The sequence below is a fragment of the Pan paniscus genome, chromosome 2 (genome assembly GCF_029289425.2).
Source record: "Pan paniscus chromosome 2, NHGRI_mPanPan1-v2.0_pri, whole genome shotgun sequence".
In the NCBI taxonomy this organism is placed as follows: Eukaryota; Metazoa; Chordata; class Mammalia; order Primates; family Hominidae; genus Pan; species Pan paniscus.
Genome location: NC_085926.1, coordinates 49,202,555 through 49,229,904, shown reverse-complemented (window position 1 = coordinate 49,229,904; position 27,350 = coordinate 49,202,555). Strand labels below are relative to the sequence as shown.

General features: G+C 44.4%; 1 protein-coding gene across 20 annotated transcripts in view; it reads right to left on the bottom strand.

Annotated features, from left to right (window-relative positions):
- IHO1 (interactor of HORMAD1 1) overlaps positions 1–27,350 on the bottom strand; it is a 78,632-nt gene that overhangs the window by 18,564 nt on the left and 32,718 nt on the right. For 10 of the 20 annotated variants that reach the window (XR_010111432.1, XM_055109954.2, XM_055109955.2 and 7 more), the window contains 4 exons: positions 15,660–15,834; positions 11,031–11,194; positions 7,971–8,019; positions 7,690–7,777 (listed from right to left, as the gene is read on the bottom strand). Coding sequence is in view for 17 of the 20 variants with exons in the window: in XM_055109954.2 (XP_054965929.1) it covers positions 7,690–7,777; positions 7,971–8,019; positions 11,031–11,194; positions 15,660–15,834 (476 nt within the window). In the remaining 3 variants the exon portion in view is untranslated. Of the gene's footprint in view, positions 1–7,689; positions 7,778–7,970; positions 8,020–11,030; positions 11,195–13,995; positions 14,617–15,659; positions 15,835–21,848; positions 21,982–27,350 lie in introns of those variants that run through there. The other 10 variants (XR_010111433.1, XM_055109956.2, XM_055109950.2 and 7 more) reach the window with 4 other exon arrangements.

Here is a 27,350-nt window from a genome sequence, read left to right as displayed (position 1 = left end):
TTTATGTTATGTGTATTTTACCACAATTTTTAAAAAGTGGGTCCAGGGCTGTGCCACCCCACTGGCAATGCTGGCTGCCTTCTGGAAACTGCATATGCCTCACTCCCTCAGTGTGCAAATTCACAAACACTAATGGATAACAACAGAAAATGGCATGAAAACAGTAGGAATCAGCAATTTTGCACAGGAAATTTTGGGAAATGTTTACTGTAGTCTCCCTGCAGTTGGGAAAAAATTGAACAAACAAGATGAATTTGGTGGCAGGGCGTGGTGGCTCACGCCTGTAATCTCAGCACTTTGGGAGGCCGAGGCGGGCGGATCACCTGAGGTCGGGAGTTCGAGACCAGCCTGACCAACATGGAGAAACCCCGCCTCTACTAAAAATACAAAATTAGCCGGGTGTGGCGGCACATGCCTGTAATCCCAGCTACTCGGGAGGCTGAGGCAGGAGAATCTCTTGATATAATCTCGTGATATAAAAACTAAGTAGGCCAGGCACGGTGGCTCCGCCCATAATCCCAGCACTTCGGGTGGCCGAGGCGGGCAGATCAGCTGAGATCAGGAGTTCGAGAACAGCCTGACCAACATGGAGAAACCCTGTCTCTACTAAAAATACAAAAATTAGCAGTGCGTGGTGTCGCATGCCTGTAGTCCCAGCTACTCGGGAGGCTGAGGCAGGAGAATCGCTTGAACCCGGGAGGCAGAGGTTGCGGTGAGCCGAGATCGCGCCATTGCACTCCAGCCTGGGCAACAAAAGCAAAACTCCATCTCAAAAAAAAAAACAAAAAAACCAACAACTAAGTAAAGTCTGAGCGCAGCGGCTCACACCAGTAATCCCAGCACTTTGGGGAGGCCAAAGCTGGCGGATCACAAGGTCTGGAGATCAAGACCTTCCTGGCCAACATGGTGAACCCCGTCTCTACTAAAAATACAAAAATTAGCTGGGCATGGTGATGCACGCCTGTAGTCCCAGCTACTCAGGAGGCTGAGGCAGGAGAAACACTTGAACCCAGGAGGCAGAGGTTGCAGTGAGCTGAGATTGTGCCACTACACTCCAGCCTGGCGACAGAGAGAGACTCCACCTCAAAAAAAAAAAAAAAAAAATTAGCCAGGCATGGTGGCATGTGCCTGTAGTCCCAGCTACTCAGGAGGCTGAGACAGGAGAACTGCTTGAACCTAGGAAGGGGAGGTTGCAGTGAGCTGAGATCGCGCCACTGCACTCCAGCCTGTGTGACAGAGAGAGACTCTGTCTCAAAACAAGCCAACCAACCAACAAACAAAAACTAAGTAAAATATATTGAGACGTGAAAATGGAACCCCTAAACTAACATGAAACAATTTAATCTAGCATAGTTTTTTTATTTTTTTGAGATGGAGTCTTACTCTGTCGCCCAGGCTGGAGTGCAGTGGCGCGATCTTGGCTCACCGCAACCTCCGCCTCCAGGGTTCAAGCGATTCTCCTGCCTCAGCCTCCTGAGTAGCTGGAGGCATGCGCCACCACGCCCGGCTAATTTTTGTATTTGTAGTAGAGACGGGGTTTTACCATGTTGGTCAGGCTGGTCTCCTACTTCTGATCTTGTGATCTGCCCGCCTCGGCCTCCCAAAGTGCTGGGATTACAGGCGTGAGCTGCTGTGTCTGGCCCAAAGAATTTTTTAGAAAACAGATTTTCCCATATTTCTCACCACAGGTACAAGTTCAATTCCATGTGTCAATCAATTAGAAAGAGGATATTTACTTAGGTATTGGATTCCTGCTCCTAAACCCAATTAGTCAAATATTCTTCAGACATCCATGTAGATATTTATAGTAGAGAGCAAATGTAATTATCCTTCCATAGAGAAGTTCCTAAATAGTAATGTTTCTTAGCAACAGTGGGCATTACTGACCCTCACAAAAGCAGAGCATGAGAAAGGCAAGCAAAGTGTTTGATTCTGGATTAAGTGCTCAGAAAGCATCCATCTGAGGTCCCATACATTCAGTTCTTGTCCCCAGGGCAACATATGTTTGGCGTCTTCTCTTTTATAGGAGCTTTTGTACCAAACTCATTACATTCAAAGTCTATCCATATTTTTTCTTTTAAAAAAATTTAGTTATGAAAATAACTGAAAACCATAATAGTATAAAAAGGCATACATTGAAAAATGATTGAATCTCTCCTCTGCAAACCTTGGTCTCTCTTCCTGGATTTAACATTATCATCGGTTTCTGGAATTTTACATTAATACGTGTGCATATCTGTATATACATTATAGGTCCTGTGTTTGTATGTGTATGTGTGTCTAGAAGAGTATTTATTTCATTTTTGCTTTGACTATAAACATTAGATATTTTTAGCTTTTATGTAAAAATGCCATTTAAAATCCATTTCCATATTCTGGACAATATCTGTTTTCCTGTTAAGATGATTTTTAAACAATTTGTTTTTATTTTAGCAACTTGGTAAGGCCTCAATTGAGATGAGATCAGATTGTGATGCAAGCTTTTCCCCGGATGGCCAGTGATTTTCCTTTTACTCTGTAGTTTTATTCTCCCTCAGGTGCTGATGAGAGCCTAACAAAAGATCTGGCAGCCTCCTTGTATAAGATGAGACCACCTCCAACTTTTTTAGGGATACTTTTCCCAATTTTCACTGGCTGGTCACACTTTCCAACAAGATGTATCCTGGAGCACGCGAAGAGCACCTTTTTGTTGTTTTAATTTAACAATGAACAGATATTTCTATTCTACCATATTCATATAGATGGATCTCACTCTTCTTAACAATTATATCTATTTTGCTTAGAAAGGCTTTTCCCATTCTAAAATTATAAAAATGTTGTCCATGGCCGGGCGTGGTGGCTCACACCTATAATCTCAGCACTTTGGGAGGCTGAGGTAGGTGGATATGAGGTCAAGAGTTTGAGACCATCCTGGCCAACATGGTGAAACCTTGTCTCTACTAAAAATATAAAATTTAGCTGGGCGTGGTGGTGTGTGCCTGTAGTCCCAGCTACTTGGGAGGCTGAGGCAGGAGAATCGCTTGAACCCAGGAGGCAGAGGCGGCAGTGAGCAAAGATCACGCCACTGCACTTCAGCCTGGGTGACAGAGCGAAACTCCATCTCAAAAAAAAAAAAATGTGTCCATGTTTTCTTCTAGTTCTTTTTATAATTTATCACCAGACTTAACATATGAGGTAAAGTAGTATACAAGAGGCTTTGGTAATTCACTTTATTACTGTGGTCCTTAGTGTCCTCAGCTGAAGAACAGGAAGAGTTAGATTAGATGGCCACAGTGACCCTTCTGGCTGGGCAGGCTGACTGGGAAAATATTTAATGACCTCATCTGTGAAGGCACCAATTACATAACAACACAGACAACACTTTCACACAGTATCTTTACTTCCCTATTCCCTGATGAGCGCAGTGAGTAGAGACTGAAAGCTTGCAGAATGCACTGAGGTGGAGTTCAATGCTCTAGGATAGCTGGACTGGACCTGGCCATATGCTAGAGGATTTGTCTGGTTCCTCTCTCAATGATTAATTTTCTGCTAATCATCATTTCCTACCAAGAAAGAGAATTATTCTGGATAGGCTACTTGTGCTCATTTTCAAGAATGACCTGTCCTAATTCATGTGATACTGCTGTGTCTGTTACTGAGTCTTTTTTCTTTCTTTTTCTTTTTTGAGACAGAGTTTCACTCTTGTTGCCCAGGCTGGAGTGCTATGGCGCAATCTCAGCTCACTGAAACCTCTGCCTCCCAGGTTCAAGTGATTCTCCTGCCTCCCAAGTAGCTAGGATTAAAGGCCTGCACCAGCACGCCTGGCTAATTTTGTATTTTTTTTTTAGTAGAGATGGGTTTTCACCATATTGGTCAGGCTGGTCTCAAACTCCTGACCTCAAGTGATCCACCCACCTCGGCCTCCCAAAGTGCTGGGATTACAAGTGTGAGTCACTGTGCCTGGGTTTTTGTTTTGTTTTGTTTTGTTTTTGAGAGAGTCTGGTTCTATCGCCCAGGCTGGAGTGCAGTGGCAGGATCTCGGCTCACTGCAACCTCCCCCTCCTGGGTTCATGTCATTCTGCCTCAGCCTCCTGAGTAGCTGGGACTACAGGTGCCCGCCACCACGCCCAGCTAATTTTTTGTATTTTTAGTAGAGATGGGGTTTCACCGTGTTAGCCAAGATGGTCTTGATCTCCTGACCTCGTGATCTGCCCGCCTCGGCCTCCCAAAGTGCTGGGATTACAGGCGTGAGCCACCATACCTGGCCTTTTTTTTTTTTTTTTTTTTGAGATGGAGTCTCACTCTATCGTCTAGGCTGGAGTGCAGTGGCGCCATCTCGGCTCACTACAACCTCCACCTCCCAGGTTCAAACGATTCTCCTGTCTCAGCCTCCCAAGTAGCTGGAATTACAGGCTCCAGCCATCACGCATGGCTAATTTATGTATTTTTAGTAGAGACGGGTTTTCACCATGTTGGACAGACTGGTCTCAAACTCTTGACCTCAAGTGATTCACCCGCCTTGGCCTCCCAAAGTGCTGGAATTACAGACATGAACCACCACGCCCACCCTTGAATCTATTTTTTTTTTTTTCATTTTATTTATTTAGTTTTAGTTTTAGTGTTTAGAGACAGGGTCTTGCTCTAGCTCCCAGGCTGGAGTGCAGTGGCACCATCTTGGCTCACAGCAGCTTCGACGTCCCAGACTCAAGCGATCCTCCCACCTCACCCTCCCTAGTACCTGGGACTACAGGCATATGTCCCATGCCCTGCTGGTTTTGTTTATTTTTTGTAGACACAAAGTCTCCTTATGTTTCCCAGGCTGGTCTCAAACTCCTGGACTCAAGCAATCCACCCACCTTGGCCTCCCAAAGTGCTGGGATTAGGCTGGGCGTGGTGTCTCACGCCTATAATCCCAGCACTTTGGGAGGCCGAAACAGGCTGATCACCTGAGGTCAGGAGTTCAAAACCAGCCTGGCCAACATGATGAAACCTTGTCTCTAGTAAAAATACAAAAAAATAGCCAGGTGTGGTGGCATGCACCTGCATGAGACTGGTGCAGGAGAGACTCGTGCAGGAGACTGGCTTGAACCCGGGAGGGAGAGGTTGCAGTGAACCGAGATCGTGCTACTGCACTCCAGCCTGGGTGACAGAGCGAGACTCCATCTCAAAAAAACAAAAACAAAAACACAAAGTGCTGGGATTATAGGCGGGAGCCACCACGCCCGGCCTCTCTTCTGAGTCTTACCCTTTGAAAATTAAGGAACCTGCCAGGCGTGGTAGCTCACACCTGTAATCCCAGCACTTTGGGAGGCCGAGGTGGGCGGATCACCTGATGTTAGGAGTTCGAGACCAGCCTGGCCAACATGGTGAAACCCCGTCTCTACTAAAAATACAAAAATTAGCCAGGCATGGTGGCAGGCACCTGTAATCCCAGCTACTCAGGAGACTGAGGCAGGAGAATCGCTTGAACCTGGGAGGCAGAGGTTGCAGTAAGCCAAGTTCGCGCCATCGCACTCCAGCCTGGGGGAGAAGAGTGAGAGTTCGTCTCAAAAAAAAAAAAAAAAAGAAAAGAAAAGAAAAGAAAAGAAAAAAAGAAAAGCAAAAGAAAATTAAGGAATGGATCCCTTTGCCTACTCTAAGCCAGATGCAGTTTTAGTTCTTTCTCTGCCTTGATCTTGTGTTGGGGCCTCAGGCACTTCCTTTCCCTTTTCTGGGATTTAAACGCCATACTTTTGCTGCAATCCTCCTTTTTTGTACTTCACCCAGTTTTATTATTATTATTATTATTTGATACAGGGAGTTTCACTCTGTTGTTCAGGCTGGAGTACAGTGGCACGATCTCAGCTCACTGCAACCTCTGCCTCCTGGGTTCAAGCGATTCTCCTGCCTCAGCCTCCCAAGTAGCTGGGATTACAGGTGTCTGCCACCACGCCTGGCTAATTTTTTTTGTATTTTTAGTAGAGACGGGGTTTCGTCATTTTGGCCAGGCTGGTCTCGAACTCCTGGCCTCAAGTCATCCTCCCGCCTTAGCCTCCCAAAGTGCTGGGATTATAGGCATGAGCCACTGTGCCCGGCCCACCCAGTTTTCAATGTAAAACAAAAACAGAGTACTTTCCTTGGGTACTTATAAATGACTTACTCTATCATGTTATACAAAGGAAGCATCCCTGATTTGCTTCTGCTGTCTGTCTTGCTACTTCTTGTGGGGTTAACAGTTTCAAGGCTTCCAGAACAAGTTTTTTTTTTTTTTTTTTTTGACGGAGTCTCGCTCTGTCGTCCAGGCTGGAGTGCAGTGGCGCCATCTCAGCTCACTGCCACCTCCGCCTCCCGGATTCAAGCAGTTCTTCTGCCTCAGCCTCCCGAGTAGCTGGGACTACAGGCGCCCACCACCACACCCAGCTAATTTTTGTATTTTTAGTAGAGATGGGGTTTCACCATATTAGACAGGCCAGACTTGAACTCCTGACCTTGTGATCTGCCCGCCTCGGCCTCCCAAAGTGCTAGGATTACAAGTGGGAGCCACTGTGCCCGGCCCCAGAACAAGTTTCTAAACAGATGCATATGCCCTGTGTGTGGGATGCCCAGGTTGAAATCCAGCAGACAGTACAGTGCTTCTATGCAGACAGTTGGGGATTAATTTTTAGGCCACAAAAAGGCATTAATTTTTGTAAATTATGAGCAGTCCACCCCATGGCATTTGAGTAAGTTGATTTCAACTTGTTTATAAAATAAACACACAGACAAATGCAAACAAGTACAGATGCATAGTCATCAGCTCATCGTTTTGCTAGGAAACAGGTGGTTCTAGAGAAGTATTCACCCAAGGAGAACTGTATATTTGCTCTCTTCTGTTTATAGGGCAAGGGCCATGGTTTCATCTAAATGTAGACCACTAATTGGTGGAGCACAGGATTTTATAAACCACAAACTATAAGTAAAATTGAGAATGGGGCCGGGCGTGGTGGCTCATGCCTGTAATCCCAGCACTTTGGGAGGCTGAGGTGGGCAGATCACGAGGTCAGGAGATGGAGACCATCCTGGCTAACACAGTGAAACCCCGTCTCTACTAAAAATTTTAAAAATTAGCCGGCCATGGTGGCGGGCGCCTGTAGTCCCAGCTACTTAGGAGGCTGAGGCAGGAGAATGGCATGAACCCGGGAGGCGGAGCTTGCAGTGAGCCGAGATCGAGCCACTGCACTCCAGCCTGGGCGACAGAGCGAGACTCCGTCTCAAAAAAAAAAAAAAAAAAAAAAAATTGAGAATGATGCTGTGATTCACAACACAGCTCTCACTGAAACCAAGGCAGCAAGAAGAGCAGCAGGTACTACGGTATTTCTAACTCCTAAGGGGGCAGTCAGTGTCTATAGACAGCACAGGCAGCAATTTGAGACTCAAGGATGTTGCTGACTCACTTCAGGCAGTGAGATGAGAAACCTAGCAGAGCTACCTGCCCTAAGGCAACATGGTTACCAGGTGGGGGATTAGTGCTTCACAAAAGGCATCATGGGACCAGAGCATTGTCACATAGAGGTGGGCCTCACTACCCAGCTTAGTGTGCTCCACATCTCTTCAGGACTAACCCTATATACCCATCCTCTCATCTGAAACCCTGTGAGGAACCTCACCACTGGAAACCAGGCTAGGGTCAGAAAGTTCATGTTCATCATTTGCCAGTGCCCTCTGCTGATACCTCAAACATGAGGCACTCACATGTCTTGGCCACAGTCTCCAAAGAATCCAAAATAGATTGGCTTCTTGAACTGAGATGGTCCTCAGACTTTTCCACAGACGTCTGCAACTAAGAAACCCAAAATTATGAAATAATTCACAGGCTATTGCCTTATTCTACTATCTTAGAGAATTGTCATTTCATGATAAATAGGGATAGTTAAAATATTGCTATTCTACATTAACTAAAGCCAATACAATATAAATATTAAACTTCTTAAAATATAAGATGTTCTAACTCCTTGAAAAGTAGCTGTACTTACCCTGAGAATGCTTTCTCTAACATTAGAAACAAAGTTGTATAGAGTCTCACTAGAATAGGAGGGAAAAAAGAAAACAAATCTTTATGAAATATTGAAGTGATAAGTAACATAAATGATTCCATAAATATGGCAGATCTCTACCTAGCATAGCATCAAAACATTGCTTGATTAGATCTGAAGACTTGACCCTGAGAAACCTTAGTGCCCAGCAGGGAAAAAAAAAGAGAGTCCCAGCACTTTGGGAGGCCAAGGCAGGTGGATCACAAGGTCAGGAGTTCAAGACCAGCCTGGCCAAGACAGTGAAACCCCGTCTCTACTAAAAATACAAAAATTAGCCGGGCGTGGTGGTGGGCGCCTGTAATTCCAGCTACTGGGGAGGCTGAGACAGGAGAATTCCTTGAACCTGGGAGGCGGAGGTTGCAGTGAGCCAAGATCATGCCACTGCACTCCAGCCTGGGAGACAGAGCGAGACTCCACCTCAAAATAAAATAAAAAGTTAAAAAAAAAAAAAAGAGAGAACACAGACTTCCTATGACCACTGCTAAGGCAAATCGCATTTTTCTTTTTAAAATCCATATTCATATACATATTTATATGTAAATATTAATATGAAAATATTCATTTCTAATGAAAAAGAAGCTATCACAGTTATTCCTCAACTATACATACTACTCTTTTTTTTTTTTTTTTTGAGACAGAGTCTCGCTCCGTCACCCAGGCTGGAGTGCAGTGGCGTGATCTCGGCTCACTGCAAGCTCTGCCTCCTGGATTCACACCATTCTCCTGCCTCAGCCTCTCGAGTAGCTGGGACTACAGGCTCCCACCACCACGCCCGGCTAATTTTTTGAATTTTTAGTAGAGACGGGGTTTCATCGTGTTAGCAAGGATGGTCTCAATCTCCTGACCTCGTGATCCGCCTGCCTCGGTCTCCCAAAGTGCTGGGATTACAGCCGTGAGCCACCGCGCCTGGCCACATCCAGTTCTTAAAAAAAGACTCACACATGGGCTGGGCATGGTGGCTTACACCTGTAATCCCATCACTTTGGGAGGCTGAGGCCGGTGGATCACCTGAGGTCAGGAGTTTGAGACCAGCCTGGCCAACATGCTGAAACCCCATCTCTACTAAAAATACAAAAATATTAGCTGGGCATGGTGTCACGCGCCTGTGGTCCCAGCTACTTCGGAGGCTGGGGCACTTGAATCGCTTGAACCCAGGCGGCGGAGGTTACAGTGAGCCAAGATCTTGCCACTATACTCCAGCCTGGGCAACAGAGTGAGACTCCATCTCAATAAACAAAACAAAACAAAAGCCAAAGAATTCATGCATTGTATGATGAAAACTCATGGACATGAACAGAAGATCAACAGACACTGGGGCCTAGTTGAGGTGAAGGGTGGAGGAGGGAAAGGATCAGAAAAAAAAATAGCTATTGGGTACTATGCTTAGTACCTGGGTGATGAAATAATCTGTACAACAAACATCTGTGACAAGAGTCTACCTATGTAACAAACCTGCACATATACCCCTGAACCTAAAATAAAAGTTTAAAAAAATTCAAAAAAGTTTTTGAATGTAAAATTTAAACGATTTCATGCATTCTATTCTTTTTTGTTGTTGTTTTTTTTTTTTTGCTTGTTTGTTTGAGATGGAGTTTCACTCTTGTCTCCCAGGCTGTAGTGCAATGGTGCAATCTAGGCTCCCTGCAACCTCCGCCTCCTGGGTTCAAGTGATTCTCCTGTCTCAGCCTCCTGAGTAGCTGGGATTACAGGCACCCGCCACCGTGCCTGGCCACATTCTATTCTAGACTCTAAAATAAATAATGTTGTCCAACTTCCTAATCCTGATGATCTGAAAAGAAAAATCAGGGGGCAGATGTTTAGGAAAAATAAGTGTAACATTACTTGAATATTACATTTCTCTTAGAAATCCTCTAGTTTTTATTTTTCAGAGAGAAAAAAATTGTGGTAGACTATATGTAAATCTACCACAAATCATATTGACAAGAAGGCAATTAAGAATAACTAGGAGGCTGGGTATGGTGGCTCATGCCTGTAATCCCAGCACTTTGAGAGGTCGAGGTGGGATGATTGCTTGAGCCCAGGAGTTCAAGACCAGCCTGGACAACATAGTGAGACACTATCTCTGAAAAAAAAAAATTAGGTGGGCACAGCAGTGTGTGCCTCTGATCGAAGCTACTTGGGAAGCTAAGGTGGGAGGACTGCGGTGGCTCATGCTTGTAATCCCAGCACTTTGGGAGGCCGAAGTGGGCAGATCACCTGAGGTCAGGAGTTCGTGACCAGCCTGGCCAACATGGCGAACCCCGTCTCTACTGAAAATACAAAAATGAGCTGGGCATGCTGGCATGCGCTTGTGATCCCAGCTACTCGGGAGGCTGTGGCAGGAGAATCACTTGAACCCAGGAGGCGGATGTTTCAGTGAGCCGAGATCGTGCCATTGCACTCCAGTTCCACAAGAGTGAAACTCCATCTCAGAAAAAAAAATAATAAAATAAATAATAATAATAATAATGGCGAGGCACGGTGGCTCACGCCTATAATTCCAGCATTTTGGGAGGCTGAGATGGGTGGATCAACTGAGGTCAGGAGTTTGTGACCAGCCTGGCCAACATGGTGAAACCCTGTCTCTACTAAAAATACAAAAATTAGCCAGGCATGGTGGCAGGCGCCTGTAGTCCCAGCTACTCAGGAGGCTGAGGCAGGAGAATCGCTTGAACCCGGGAGGCAGAGGTTGCAGTGAGCCAAGATTGTGCCACTGCACTCCAGCCTGGCGACAGAGCAAGACTCCGTCAAAAAAAAAAAAATCAATCTATAATTCTCTCTCTCCCTCTTTCTCTTTCTCCCTCTTTCTCTGTGTGTCTGTTTGTGTGTCTGCGTGTGTGTGTGTGTGTGTATGTGTGTGTAAGTCCTATGGTTTGGTTTCTCTGGAGAACTCTAATACATGCTATTATGCTAAAATTGAATTATTTAATTACTGACACTCTATGTCTTGTTTTACTCAGAAAAGGTGAGTTCTTTCATCCATTTGAAAGGTTTAAATACCTGTCACATTTGTCTTTTGCCCTTTTCTTTTTCTCCTCAAACTGTTCCAAGAGGCCTTTTGATTTTCCAACTGACAAAGGAGGAGGAAATAAACCTCCATCTTTTATATCTCCTCCGAACAGCTGGGGCTTTGTCTGGTACTTTGTGAAAATGCTAGGTTCACCCTGTTAAATGAAAAAAATATATAGCATTTCACACATAAAAATATTTATAGCATTCAGTATTTTCTGTACAATGCAGAGTCACATTTAAGTGCAAACCATATTGCTGTAACGTAACATAGCAAGTAGTATTTCCATTTTATCTTTGTATACACCAGAAAATTACATTTAAAATAAAGCAACTGTTTTTATTAATATAGATTTTTGCCTTACCAGCCCAGAGATATTTAAATGTCAACCAAAATAGCTTAGAATCAATTGCATAAATTTAAAGGCAAGAACAGAGAACCATTTATGCTATTTCTGACATGATGTGTTAAAGTTTTCATAATCATAATTTTAACTCAAATTGCTGTTGCTCAGCTGCTAGTGAACTGAACTCATATTGGTAAGTTTGATGTGGACTGGACAGTGGGCATGCTGACAAATGGTGAGCCACTTTCTGCATTCTTTGGCAAAATTCTGAAACATTCAGGGAGGTCATTTATTCCTTCATATCACTAGATACATTTTTGTACTGAAATACTTATTTCAGAGCATACTTTACTAACTTAAAGCACCGACTGGCTGGGCATGGTGGCTCACCCCTGTACTCCCAACACTTTGTTTGGGAGGCCGAGGTGGGTGGATCACAAGGTCAGGAGTTTGAGACCAACCTGACCAATGTGATGAAACCCCGTCACTACTAGAAATACAAAAATTGGTCGGGTGTGGTGGCTCATGCCTGTAATCCCAGCACTTTGGGAGGCCGAGGCGGGCGGATCACCTGAGGTCAGGAGTTTGAGACCAGCCTGCTCAACTTGGCGAAACCCTGTCTCTACTAAAATACAAAAAATTAGCCGGGCATGCTGGCAGGCGCCTGTAATCCCAACTACTCAGGAGGCTGAGGCAGGAGAATTGCTTTAACACAGAAGGAGGAGGTTGCAGTGAGCCAAGATTGAACCACTGCATTCCAGCCTGGGCGACAAGAGTGAAACTCCATCTCAAAACAGAAACAAAAACAAAAACAAAAATTAGCTGGGCGTGGTGGCACACACCTGTAATCACAGCTACTCGGGAGGCTGAGGCAGGAGAATCGCTTGAACCTGGGAAGAGGAGGTTGCAGTGAGCCAAGATCGTGCCACTGCACTCCAGCCCGGGTGACAGAGTGCGACTCTGTCTCAAAAAAAAAGAAAAGAAAAGAAAAAAAAGCACCAACTTAATCTTATTTGTTAAGTCCCTATTTGATGCATGTAAGTCTGTATATAAAACTTGAGCCCAGGCTGGGCACAGTGGCTTACGCCTATAATCCCAGCACTTTGGGAGGCCAAAGTGGGCAGATCACCTGAGGTTGGGAGTTCAAGAACAGCCTGACCAACATGGAGAAACCCCGTCTCTACTAAAAATACAAAATTAGCCAGGCGTGGTGCGCATGCCTGTAATCCCAGCTACTCAGGAGACTGAGGCAGGAGAATTGCTTAAACCTGGAAGGCAGAGGTTGTGGTGAGCCGAGATCGTATCATTGCACTCCAGTCTGGGCAACCAGAGCAAAACTCCGTCTCAAAAAAAAAAAAAAAAAATCCCTTGAGCCCAGGAGTTCAAGACCAGCCTGGGCAACATGGCTAAACCACATCCCTACAAAAAATATAAAAATTAGCTGGTGCAGCTGGGCATGGGGGCTCACGCCTGTAATCCCAGAACTTTGGGAGGCTGAGGCAGGTGGGTCATGAGGTCAGGAGATTGAGACCATCCTGGCTGACATGGTGAAATCCTGTCTCTACTAAAAATACAAAAATTAGCTGGGCGTGGTGGCGCATGCCCATAGTCCCATCTACTCAGGAGACTGAGGCAGGAGAATCGCTTGAACCCGGGAGGCAGAGGTTGTAGTGAGCTGAGATCATGCCACTGCACTCCAGTCTGGCAACAGTGAGGCTCCCTCTCAAAAAAAAAAAGAAAAAAATTAGCTTGGTGTCGCCAGGCATGGTAGCTCACACCTGTAATCCCAGCACTTTGGGAGGCCAATGCAGGTGGATCACTTGAGGTCAGGAGTTTGAGACCAGCCTAGCCAACACAGTGAAACCCTGTCTCTACTAAAAATACAAAAATTAGCCGGGCATGGGGGCAGGCGCCTATAATCCCAGCCACTCAGGAGGCTGAGGCATGATAATTGCTTGCACCCAGGAGGCAGAGGTTGCAGTGAGCTGAGATCACACTGAAGCAGGAGATGTAAAGAGAAAAACAAGTTTTCTCTTGCTGGGCTGACTCACTCCAAGACCTAGCAATAGGCAGCAGAGCTCTGGCAGGGCTTTGATAACACTATGTGCAAAACCAGAGCCCTCAAGGAATGTGCTCCAGAGTCCCCTCTCCTCCCATTCCCAGGCGTGGGTGGGAAAGCAGGTTTTTCTCTTTTCCCAACTTCCCCCTCCCCTTTGATAATCCTTCCTTAGTGATACTCAAGGTTACTTCACAGAGTTTTACAATTCCTGTTTCTCTTCTGTGCAACATGACAAGGTCACAAGACGAGCTTGAGTAAGATATGTACCAGATGCAAAGCCTGCTTTAGTTTGATAAGTTCCTGTTTTCCTTCCAATGCAGCTGCAAGGTCACGAGCTATGCTAGGATGATGAAACCTGTCACTGTTTGATTAACTGCCTTTGTTCTACTTCTGTATGCCCGCTTGCCTGCACTATACACTTCATGCCATCAAATTCCCTCCACGCCATTCAAACTGGCCAATCCCCTTTCAGAAATGTGTATAAAAGTCAAGCCCTGTTTCTGTTCAGGTCTCAGCCTTTTGGATGCGAATCCGCTGAGCCGGTGCACACCTTAATAAAATCCTCCTGTTTCATCCATTTGGTCTCTCTGGTCCTCTGATTCCTGCCACAGCACCACTGCACTACAGCCTGGGTGACAGAGGGAAACTCTGTCTCAAAAACAAAACAAAACAAAACAAAACTACATTTAGTTATAGGTGCCTCCAAAATCAAAATGTTTTTGACTCACAAGAAAACACAGATTGATCTCAAAGAATCAGGGTGGGCATGGTGGCTCACACCTGTAATCCCAGCACTTTGGGCAGCCGAGGTGAGCAGATCATCTGAGGTTAGGAGCTCAAGACTAGCCCACCAACATGGAGAAACACTGTCTCTACTAAAAACGCAAAAATCAGCCGTGTGTGGTGGCACACACCTATAATCCCAGCTACTGGGGAGGCTGAGACAGGAGAATTACTTGAACCTGGAAGGCGAAGTTTGCAGTCAGTGAGCTGAGATCATGCCACTGGACCTCAGCCCAGGTGACAGAGCAAGACTCTGTCTCAAAAAAAAAAAAAAAAAAAAAAAAAAAGGAAAAGACAGGTTAATCTCAAAACATCAAGGATTCAAGAGACTCTGTTCCTCATTCTGGCCTTTACTCACTAACCTAGGCCTCAGAATCCTCATCTCCTTCTTCTTCAAGGACATAATGTAGTATAGTTGACTAAAGTATACAGATTACATGAAGTTTATTATTTAAAAAAGTCTGTCTAAAATAAAATTTGTTATTTTATTTCTATTTTATGAAAACTATTTTTACTTATAAATTCTCACAAACAATAGTATGACTAGCCTTAGGCAAATATATATGTATATATATTTGCCTCTCCCTAGGATTGGTCAAGGAATTGACACTATTTTACGTTGCTTTGTAATAGAAGAAACTGCAAATATAAATGTAAGTCAAATGAGTCACTAATCAAGCACAAATCCCTTTAGGAGAGTAATCCTTACAGATGTACAATTCTAAAATATATTCCAACAGAATAAGTAATTTTTTTAAGGCTAGAAAATAAGTATTGGTTGTCGGGTTTTTTTGTTTTGTTTGTTTGTTTTGAGACAGAGTCACGCTCTCCCAGGATAGAGTTCAGTGGTTTGATCTCGGCTCACTGCAACCTCTACCTCCTGAGTTCAAGCGATTCTCTGCCTCAGCCTCCCAAGTAGCTGGGATTACAGGCGCCTGCCACCACACCCGGCTAATTTTTGTATTTTTAGTAGAGGCGGGGTTCCACCATCTTGGCCAGGCTGGTCTTGAACTCCTGACCTTGTGATCCACCTGCCTCGGCCTTCCAAAGTGCTGGCATTACAGGCATGAGCTACCACACCTGGCCTTGTTTGTTTGTTTTTTGAGACAGGTTCTCACTCTGTCACCCAGGCTGGAGTACACTGGCAGAATCATGGGTCACTGCAGCCTTGACTTCCTGGGCTCAAGCAATCCTCCTGCCTCAGCCACCACACTCAGCTAATTTTTGTACTTTTTGTAGAGATGGGGTTTTGCCATGTTGCCCAGGCTGGTCTCAAACTCCTGGGCTCAAGGGATCCACTTGCCTCAGCCTCCCCAAGTGCAGGGATTACAGGTGTCAGCCATTGCACCTGGCCAGAATAAGTATTCTTTATAGTTTATCTCCATAATGACTGTGAAATGTGTGCAGATCAATTCTGGAAACCAGACTCACCTCCAGATAATTCTGTTGTGACTGTTTTGAATGTCTCAAGTGGGCACCAAAGTCCAAGGGTGCTGACAGGGTTTCTGAATTTTCTGGACAGAACTGAGATCCAAAGAGGAACTGGGAATCACTGAGACTGGAATAATCATTTTGATTATTATTCCAGTTGGATGACTTCTTGTTCCTGAAATTTAGCAAAAAAAAGTGTATCAAATAGACAAATATCCTGAACAAATGAAATCATAGTTCACAGCTGTCCATTTCAGAACATTTTGGGCAGAATGATAGCTTATTCTGACCTTCAAGTCCCCTGTATATTGTCAGTACAATGAAACACAAGGAAATTCTGAATACCACACATTTTTATTACAATCTGGGAACAACCAGATGGAAACTCAAACAGAAAGGACTGACATCATCATTCTTTGTATAACAGCATTCTGGGCTACAACACCATATTGGAAATTACAGTTCATAAAATTGTAGAGATTAAAAGAATGTTATCATTTTATTTTATTGTTTGGAGACAGGATCCTACTCTGTCGCCCAGGCTGGAGTGCAGTGGCATGATCTCGGCTCACTGCAGCCTCAGCCACCTGGGTAGCTAGGACTACAGGTATGTGCTACCACACCAGGCTAATTTTTGTATTTATAGTTGAGATGGGGTTTCACCATGTTGACCAGGCTGGTCTTGAACTCCTGACCTCAGGTGATTCGCCCATCTCAGCCTCCCAAATTGCTGGGATTACAGGTGTGAGCCACCGTGCAGGGCCAAGAATGTTATCTTTTTTTTTTTTTTTTTTTGAGACAGAGTCTCACTCTGTTGCCCAGGCTGGCATGCAGTGGTGCAATCTTGGCCCACTGCAACCTCCACCTCCCGGGTTCAAGCCATTCTCCTGCCTCAGTCTCCTGAGTAGCTGGGATTACAGGCATCTGCCACCACATCTGGTCAATTTTTGTATTTTTAATAGAGATGGGGTGTCACCATGTTGGCCAGGCCGGTCTCTCGAACTCCTCACCTCAGGTAATCTGCTCACCTCAGGCTCCCAAAGTGCTGGGATGACAGTCATGAGCCATTGCACCCAGCCAAGAATATTATCTTTTTAAAAGATCAATCTGTTCATCATTAAAATAGATAAATAAAATAAGGTACATGCATTAGCTGATTCAGCAGCCAGAAGCATTAAGTTAGATTTATATATAATCGGCCGGGTGCGGTGGCTCAAGCCTGTAATCCCAGAACTTTGGGAGGCCGAGGAGGGTGGATCATGAGGTCAGGAGATCGAGACCATCCTGGCTAACATGGTGAAACCCCATCTCTACTAAAAAATACAAAAAAAATTAGCCAGGCGTGATGGTGGGTGCCTGTAGTCCCAGCTACTTGGGAGGCTGAGACAGGAGAATGGCATGAACCCAGGAGGCGGAGCTTGTAGTCAGCCAAGTTTGCACCACTGCACTCCAGCCTGGGCAACAGAGTGAGACTCCTCAAAAAAAAAAAAAAAGATTTATATATAATCACATGGGATTTTGAGACTTCTCAAAAACATAGTTTTGAGTACAAGAAAAGGTAAAAATTGAATGAACTTGGCCAGGCACGGTGGCTCACGCCTGTAATCCTAGCTAGCACTTTGGGAGGCGAGGCGGGCAGATCACAAGGTTAGGAGTTCGAGACCAGCCTGACCAACATGGTGAAACCCTGTCTCTACTAAAAATACAAAAATTAGCTGGGTATGGTGGCAGGCACCTGTAATCCCAGCTACTTGGGAGGCTGAGGCAGAAGAATCACTGGAACCCGGGAGGCAGAGGTTGCAGTGAGCCGAGATTGTGCCACTGCACTCCAGCCTGGGTGATACAGTGAGACTCAGTCTCAAAAAAAAAAAAAAAGAATTAACTCTATTACAGATCATTTATGTAAATTTTTAAATCTACATTATACACACCAAACAATTATGTAATTGAGTATATAGAAAGTAATTGGAGGGTACACATTAATTTTAGTGTGTGTGCCTACAGGGAAGGAACAGAGCAGGGCTGAAGGGAGAGAAGGAGGCATAATAAAACAATCACAGATAGGCCTTGTTATGGACTTGATGTGTCCCCCACAAATTCATATGTTGCTATGATGGTATCATTGTAACAACCCTGATGTGATAGTATTTGGAGATGGGTCCTTAAGGAGGTAATGAAGGTTAGATGAAGTCATGAAGGTAGGGTTCTTATGATAGGATTGGTGTCCTTATAAAAAGGGACACCAGAGCCTGGGCGTGGTGGCTCATGCCTGTAATCCTAGCACTTTGGGAGGCCGAGGTGGGCAGACTACCTGAGCTCAGGAGTTCGAGACCAGCCTGGGCAACACTGTGAAATCTCATCTCTACTAAAATTAAAAAAAAAAAAATTAGCTGGGCATGGCGGTGTGTGCCTGTACAGTCCCACCTACTCAGGAGGCTGAGGCAGGAGAATCACTTGAACCAGGGAGCTGGAGGTTGCAGTGAGATAAGATTGTGCCACACTGCACTCCAGCCTGGTGAGAGAGTGACTCTGTCAAAAAAAACAAAACAAAAAAAACCCAAAAAAACCCAGACATCTGTGTAACAATTTGTGTTACTTAACTGTTGCATAACCTGAGAAAGCATGCTTTTCCTTTTTTTTCTCAGCCCCGAACAGAGTTTGACCCACATATTTATTGACAACAAGCCAGTGATAAGCATTATTTCTATAGATTATAGATTAACTAAAAGTATTCCTTATGGGAAACAAACGGATGGGCCGAAACAAATGGATGGGCTCTGGCTAGTTATCTGCAGCAGGAACATGTCCTTAAGGTACAGATTGCTCATGCTATTGTTTGTGGTTTAGGAATGCCTGGAAGTGGTTTTCCGCCCTGGGTGGGCCAGGTGTTCCTTGCCCTCATTCTGGTAAACCCACAACCTTCAGCATGGGCATCATGGCCATAATGAACATGTCACAGTGCTGCAGAGATTTTGTTTATGTCCAGTTTTGGGGCCTGTTTATGGCCAGATTTGGGGGCCTGTTCCCAACATGTCCCCCTTTTTTGTTTTGCAAAGCGATAAAAGCAAAGGTAGCTTTGTCATGGTAAGCTACTTCTCGCAGGAGTTGGGATCTGCATCTGCAGACTATACAAAGACAAACAACACAGATTAAAAGCACAATCATCATTGAAATCACAGGGCCTCCAAGTGTCTTTATCTATTTCAATGGGTTAATAGCTGCTAATCTGTCTGATGCTCCTTCAAACCCTCCAGTTCCTGGCATTAAGGTCAGGTGTGCCTGGGATGCTTTAAATATTTGTTCTTTTAATTTTGCAACATCCAAAGACAAGTTTGTAGAGTGTCCTTCTAGATGCTTTTTTATTCTTTTCCAAATTTCAATCTTATTTAAGAGCCATTAATAGTTTCCACAAATCCTTATGTTTAGCTCCTACGGCAGGCCATAACATTTGAGGGTGAAGTGCCACTATACTGCCCTGTTTCCAGATAACAGGAACTCTTGCCATATTTCTTACAATTTCTACCATCTGACCGTTTTGTTTAAACCAGCTGAACATAGTGTGGCCGTGGCACGCTGACTGAGAGGTGCAATTCAAGCTTCGTCCCTTAGGGGACCAATCAATAATGATTCCACAGGAATTGTTATGCAGCACCTGTGCCTATTCTGCAATGCAATCTTCCCAAACAAGTACATTCATTATTTCTGGCCAGGTCCAATTCTGTTTACAAATAGGTTTTTGAGGGCTGTATGCCTCAATTATAGGAGCAGATTTATTATGGTAAATACTGAGACCAGAAGGCATGTGTAAATGTGTCATAGAGTCATTACATCCAGGCGTTATTGCCAGCCAAGATTGATAAATACGCCCAATAAATATAATTGTTCTCTGTGTCAGCCCTTGTTGAAGGAATACTCATGGCAATGGTGATCACCACTATCATAACTATCATTAAATTACAATTGTGACTGGTTGTCCTGCTTTCCTAAGGTTTTCTTCCACCATCTGTGACAGCTTCTTGATCTGTCCCCAGGTAGGTGGCTGTGTTCGATGGGTGTTTCTTGTAACAGTTGGGGTTCTCCTCAGCATCAGTCTCAACATGGCTGCAACTGGTGGGTCTTTGGGATCCTCCCAAAACCTTTTCCTGGGTATCTGGCTCATAGTTAAGGCTTTAAATGTCTTGATGGCACCCAAATTGGCTGTTGATTCCGTCTTGGAGAAACACAAGCATAACCACTACCCCAAGTTATTATTTTACCTATTTACCAACTTTTTGTTATCAGATCTCTCCACCAAACCAGTTGTTCTGCTTCTGTCTTTGTAGCTGGTTTCTGTAGATGCTGTTCAGCTGCTGATAGCATCTGGCCTTTAGGCAGGCTCCAAAAATTTAAAGTCAATAATGCTAGATTCAATTGTATATGGGGTGTCCTGTAGTCCCTGTTTCTCCCCTTTTGCTTTTGCCACTACTGTTTCAGGGAGAGATTCATTCTTTCTACTATGGCTTGTCCTTGAGAATTATATGGAATGTCAGTAATGTGTTTAATATTCCATAGAGAGAAAAATGTAGCTAGAGCTTGGCTAGTACAGCCTGGGGCATTATCTGTTTTAATAGAAGCTGGAATATCCATCACTGCAAAACACTGCAAAAGGTGACATTTAACACAGGCAGAAGACTCTCCTGATTGGCATGTAGCCCAAAGTAAGAAAAGGTGTCCACGCATACATGTACATAAGCTAGTCTCCCAAATGACGGAACATGTGTGACATCCATTTGCCAAAGAGAATTAGGTTCCAATCCTTGAGGATTAATTCCTCCTGTAAAAGATGAGGAATGCACCATTTGGCAAGTTGGGCATCGCTGGATGATAGCTTTAGCTTCTTTCCAGATAATGCTGTATCTGCGTTTGAGACCAGAGGCATTAACAAGGGTTAAATTGTGAAAGTGTTTGGCATTAGATATTGCAGTAGCAACTAGGCAATCAGCCATTTGATTTCCTTCAGTTAAAGGTCCTGGAAGAGGCATATGAGCCCTAATATGAGTAATGTAAAAAGGGTGCATTCTACTCCTAACTGCTGTCTGCAATTGGGCAAATGAAGTCATCAGTTGTTCATCTGTATGAAATCATTAACTGCACATTTTCAATTAATTGTGTGCAATGAACCATGAAGAATCCAAAATCACATTACTAGGCATATCAAAAACAGTCAATACCTCAATTACAGCTACAAGCTCCACTTTTTGAGCTGAAGTATAAGGCATCTGGAAAACTTTACCTTTCAAGCCAGAATAAGAAGCTTTACCATTTGTTGACCCATCTGTAAAAACATTCTCAGCACCTTCAATTGGTTTAAATTTCGTTATTTTAGGGAGAATCCAATTAGTTAATTTCAAAAATTGAAACAGTTTTGTTTTAGGAAAATGATTATCGAGAATACTCACAAAGCCAGCTAAATGGGTTTGCCAAGTAAGACTATTTATAAAAGCTTGCTGTATTTGTGCCTTCGTGAGAGGGACAATAATTTTTCCAAGATCATATCCATGTAATTTAACAATCCAAGTTCTCCCATTTCCTATCATAGTAGCGATTTGATCCAAATAAGAAGTTAGAGTCTGTGAATTAGTATTTGGAAGAAAAAGCCATTCTACTAAGTCCTGCTGTTGGGCAATAACATCAGTAGGTGAATGATGAGCTGGAAAAATTAGCAAATCTAGAGTCTTCTCTGTATCTATTCTATTTATTTGAGCCTTATGGACTTGCTTTTCAATCAGCTGTAACTCTGCCTCAGCCTCCTTTGTTATTTGTTGAGGGCTAGTGAGACTAGGATCTCCTCTAAAGATAGAAAATAGATTACTCACGGCATAGGTAGGAATGCCTAGAACAGGTTGTATCCAATTAATGTCCCCTAGTAATTTTTGAAAATCATTTTATGTTTTCAATTGATCCCTACATATGGTTACTTTCTGTGGCACAATAGTAGTGTCATTTACCAAGGTCCCCAAGTAGGAGTAAGGAGTATTAGTCTGAATTTTGTCAGAAGCTATAAATAAATCAGTGTGAGAAATCGAATTTTGCAAGTGGCCATAACATTGGAGCAATATTTCTTGAGTGGGGGCAGTACAAAATATATCATCCATATAATGAATAATGTAACACTGTGAACATTTTTTACAAGTAGGTTCAATTGCTTACCCTACATAAGTCCGGCATATTGTTGGACTGTTTAACATGACTTGTGACAACACTTTCCAGTGAAAATGCTTAGCAGGCTGCAGGTTGTTTACTGCAGGAATTGTAAATGCAAACCATTCACAGTCTTGCTCAGCTAAGGGGATAGTAAAGAAACAGTCTTTTAAATCTATGACTATTAAAGGCCAGTTTTTTGGAATCACAGCAGGAGAAGGCAATCCTGGCTGTAATGTCCCCATAGGTCGTGTAACTGAATTAATCAGTTAACATTCTCCATTTACCTGATTTTTTCTTAATAACAAAGACTGGAGAATTCCAAAGGGAAAATGTTGGAGCTATGTGTCCTTTTTCTAATTGTTCAGTAAGTAAGTACTCTAAAGCCTCCAGTCTCTCTTTACTTAGCAGCCATTGTTCTATCAAAATTGGCTTATCTGTTAACCATTTTTAAAGTATAGATTCTGGAGGCTTAACAATGTCCGCCATCAAAAATGATATCCTAAACCTTGGCAGGAACTTTGTCTTTCCACTTGAAGCGGTTCCTTCAAACCTTGCAAATTTTCTCCTAGTCCCATACCAGGGACATACCCTATTTCATGCATCATATGTTGACTTTGAGGGCTGTAAAATTGCTCAGGAATTAGAACTTGTGCTCCCCATCGTTGTAATAAATCTCTTCCCCATAAATTTATAGGTACAGAAGTTATAATTGGTTGAATAGTCCCAGGTTGTCCATCAGGCCCTTCACAATGCAAAATATAACTACTTTGATATACTTCAGGGGCTTTACCAACTCCAACTATGTTAAATTAAGTGGGTTGAATTGGCCACGTTGACAGCCATGCTGAAGAGAAATGATTGAAATGTCCATTCCTGTATCTACTAAACCTTTAAGTTTCTTTCCCTGAATAGTTATTTCACAGGTACGATGTTTATCAGTAATTTGATTCACCCAATAAGCTGCTTTGCCTTATCTGTGCTTCCAAATAATCCTGTTCATTTAATTTCACTTTCCCCATTTCTACATATGGCACAATCAGAAGTTGTGCTATACGCTCTCCTGGCTCTGCTTTCCAGGGAACAGAAGTAGATATAACAATTTGAATTTCCCCATTGTAATCTGAATCAATGACTCCTGTTTGTACTTGCACTCCTTTTAAATTTAAAGTAGATCTACCTGGAAGTAATCCTATCATCACCGCTGGCAAGGGTCCACAGACCCATTGGAACTTTTGTGGGGGTTCCCCAGGCAGAAGGCTCACAGCTTTTGTGCAGCATAAAACTGGGAGGTGAAGCCAGCTGGACTTCCTGGGTCGAGTGGGGACTTGGGAGAACTTTTCTGTCTAGCTAGAGGATTGTAAATGCACCAATCAGTGCTCTGTGTCTAGCTAAAGGACTGTAAATGCAGCAATCAGCACTCTGTAAAAACGCACCAATCAGCGCTATGTGTCTAGCTAAAGGATTGTAAATGCACCAATCAGCACTCTGTAAAAACGCACCAATCAGCACTCTGTGTCTAGCTAAAGGATTGTAAATGCACCAATCAGCACTCTGTAAAATGGCCGAATCAGCACTCTGTAAAATGGACCAGTCATCTCTCTGTAAAATGGACCAATCAGCAGGATGTGGGTAGGGCCAAATAAGGGAGTAAAAGCTGGCCACCCCAGCCAGCAAAGGCAACCCACTCAGGTCTCCTTCCACACTGTGGAAACTTTGTTCTTTTGCTCTTCACAATAAATCTTGCTGCTGCTCACTCTTTGGGTCCACACCACCTTTAAGAGCTGTGACACTCGCCACAAAGATCCATGGCTTCACTCCTGAAGTCAGCAAGACCACGAACCCACTGGAAGGAAGAAATTCCAGAGACATCTAAACGTCTGAAGGAACAAACTCCGGACATACCATCTTTAAGAGCTGTAACACTCATCGCGAAGGTCCACAGCTTCATTCCTGAAGTCTGCGAGACCAAGAACCCACTGGAAGGAATACATTCTGGACACATTTTGGCGCCCAATGTGGGGCCTTCACCAAGCAGTGAGTACCATCAGACCCCTTTCGCTTGCTATTCTGTTCTATTTTTCCTTAGAATTCAGGGGCTAAATACCGGGCACCTGTCGGCCAGTTAAAAGTGACTAGCGTGGCCGCTGGACTAAAGACATGGGTGTCAGGCTTTCTAGGAAAGGGCTCTCTAACAACCCCTGACTCTTTGGAGTGGAAAGCGTTGGTTTGCCTGGAACCAGCTTCTGCTTTTCCTGTACTTCCGGGCTGAGATAAAGGTTGACAGAGAGGAAAGCCATTCAGTTCTGGGGTCCCGACAAGTTGGTTGACCCTGCGGCTGTGAGTGGAACTCTCAAAGTCATGTCACCCAAGCGAGACTCACCCATCTATCCTATCTATCCTGACACTTGCCTCCTGGGTCCTAATGCTTGTCAGATAAACTTTCTCTCACCTCTCTTCTCCGAGGCTAGTCCTGCTTCTAAAAACCACTCCTTGTCTGGTGCTTTTCTAGTTTCTCTTGTAATAATGATTTCTAGTATAAACTCCAGGATTCTATTCCCTTCTTTAGGCACCTGGGCTCACCAATCAGAAAGACATAATTTTTGCCCAAAGCTCCGTCGTAGGGGGGACTATCTGGAATTTTAGTATCCCTCCTCAGACTAGCAGGCCTAACAAAAGCTATTCCTGAAGCTAGGATATGGGGAGCTTCAGAAATGATATCCTTCCTATTCAAGTGAGGATAAAAGGTGTCACTCTTCCAACCCTGGAGATCCCTCCCCTCCCTCAGGGTATGGCCCTCCATTTCATTTTGGGGGCATAACATCTTTATAGGACGGGGCAAAGTCCCAGTACTAACAGGACAATGCTTAGGACTCTAACAGGTTTTCAAGAATGCATTGGTAAAGGCCACTAAATCCAATTTTTCTCAGTCTGCTTTGTGATCTAGGAAGACAGGCAAGGGTGCAGGTTTTCGAGAATGTGTCAGTAAGGGCCACTAAATCTGATCTTCCTCAGTCCTCCTTGTGGTCTAGGAGGAAAACTACTGTTTCTGCTGCTGCGTCGGTGAGTGCAACTATTCCAATCAGCAGGGTCCAGGGACCATTGGGGGTTCTTGGACTGGGGGTAGAAACAAACAAACTAAAACCATGGGCGGTTTTGTCTTTCAGATGGGAAACACTCAGGCATCAACAGGCTCAGCCCTGAAATGCATCCTAAGCCACTGGGACCAATTTGACCTGCAAACCCTGAAAAAGCGGTGGCTCATTTTTTTCTGCACTATGGCCTGGCCCCGATATTCTCTGATGGGGAAAAATGGCCATCTGAGGGAAGTATAAATTACAATACTATCCTGCAGCTTAACCTTTTCTGTAAGAGTGAAGGCAAATGGAGTGAAATATCTTATGTCCAAGCTTTCTTTTCATTGAAGGAGAATACACAACTATGCAAAGCTTGCAATTTACATCCCACAGGAGGGCCTCTCAGCTTACCTCCATATCCTAGCCTCCCTATAGCTCCCCTTCCTATTAATGAGAAGCCTCCTTTAATCTCCCCTGCCCAGAAGGAAACAAGCAAAGAAATCTCCAAAGGACCACAAAAACCCCCAGGCTATCGGTTACGTCCCCTTCAAGCTGTAGGGGGAGGGGAATTTGGCCCAACCCAGGTACATGTCCACTTCTCCCTCTCTGATTTAAAGCAGATCAAGGTAGATCTGGGGAAGATTTCAGATGATCCTGATAGGTATATAGATGTCCTACAGGGTTTAGGGCAGACCCTCGATCTCTCTTGGAGAGATGTCATGCTATTGTTAGATCAAACCCTGGCCTTTAATGAAAAGAATGCGGCTTTAGCTGCAGCCCAAGAGTTTGGAGATACCTGGTATCTTAGTGAAGTAAATGACAGAATGACAGCTGAAGAAAGGGACAAATTCCCTACCGGTCAGCAAGCTATCCCCAGTATGGATCCCCACTGGGACCTTGACTCAGATCATGGGGACTGGAGTCACAAACATCTGTTGACCTGTGTTCTAGAAGGACTAAGGAGAATTAGGAAAAAGCCCATGAATTATTCAATGATGTCCGCCATAACTCAGGGAAAGGAAGAAAATCCTTCTGCCTTCCTCGAGCGGTTACGGGAGGCCTTAAGAAAATATACTCCCCTGTCACCTGACTCACTCGAGGGTCAATTGATCCTAAAAGATAAGTTTATTACCCAATCAGTTGCAGATATCAGGAGAAAGTTCCAAAAGTGAGCCCTGGGCCCTGAACAAAATCTGGAGGCATTATTAAACCTGGCAACCTCGGTGTAGGGACCAAGAGGAACAGGCCCAAAAGGAAAAGTGAGATCAGAGAAAGGCTGCAGCCTTAGTCATGGCACTCAGACAAACCAACCTTGGTGGTTCAGAGAGGACAGAAAATGGAGCATGCCAATCACCTGGTAGGGCTTGTTACCAGTGTGGTTTGCAAGGAAACTTTAAAAAAGAGTGTCCAATGAGAAACAAGCTGCCCCCTCACCCATGTCCATTATGCCAAGGCAATCACTGGAAGGTGCACTACCCCAGAGGACAAAGGTCCTCTGGGCCACAAGCCCCCAACCAGATGATCCAACAACAGGACTGAGGGTGCCCGGGGCAAGCGCCAGCTCATGTCATCACCCTCACTGAGCCCTGGGTATGTATAACCATCGAGGGCCAGGAAATTGACTTCCTCCTGAACACCGGCACGGCCTTCTCAGTGTTAATCTCCTGTCCCAGGTGACTGTCCTCAAGGTCCGTTACCATCCGAGGAGTACTGGCACAGCCTGTAACCAGGTATTTCTCCCACCTTCTCAGTTGTAATTGGGAGACTTTGCTCTTTTCACATGCCTTTCTTGCTATGCCTGAAAGTCCCACACCCTTATTAGGGAGGGATATATTAGCCAAAGCTGGAGCTATTATCTACATGAATATGGGGAATAAGTTACCCATTTGTTGTCCCCTACCGGAGGAGGGAATCAACCCTGAAGTTTGGGCATTGGAAGGAACAAACTCAAGCTCCAGCCTTAAGCCTTCCCACCGGACAAAACTTTTCTTTTTTTTTTTTTTTTTTTTTTTTTGAGACGGAGTCTCACTCTGTCACCCAGGCTGGGATGCGATGGCGCAATCTCTGCTCACTGCAACCTCCGCCTCCCGGGTTCAAGTGATTCTCCTGCCTCAGCCTCCTGAGTGGCTGGGATTACAGGCACCCACCACCATGCCCAGCTAATTTTTTATTTTTAGTAGAGACGGGGTTTCACCATGTTGGTCAGGCTGCTCTTGAACTCCTGACCTCATGATCTGCTCGCCTCGGCCTCCCAAAGTGCTGGGATTACAGGCGTGAGCCACTGCGCCCCGCCAAAACTTCTCTTTATACATCAGAGAGAGAGCAGGGATAGCTCTTGGAGTCCTTACTCAGACCCGCAGGACAACCCCAAAACCAGTGGCATACCTAAGTAAAGAAACTGATGTAGTAGCAAAAGGCTGGCCTCACTGTTTAC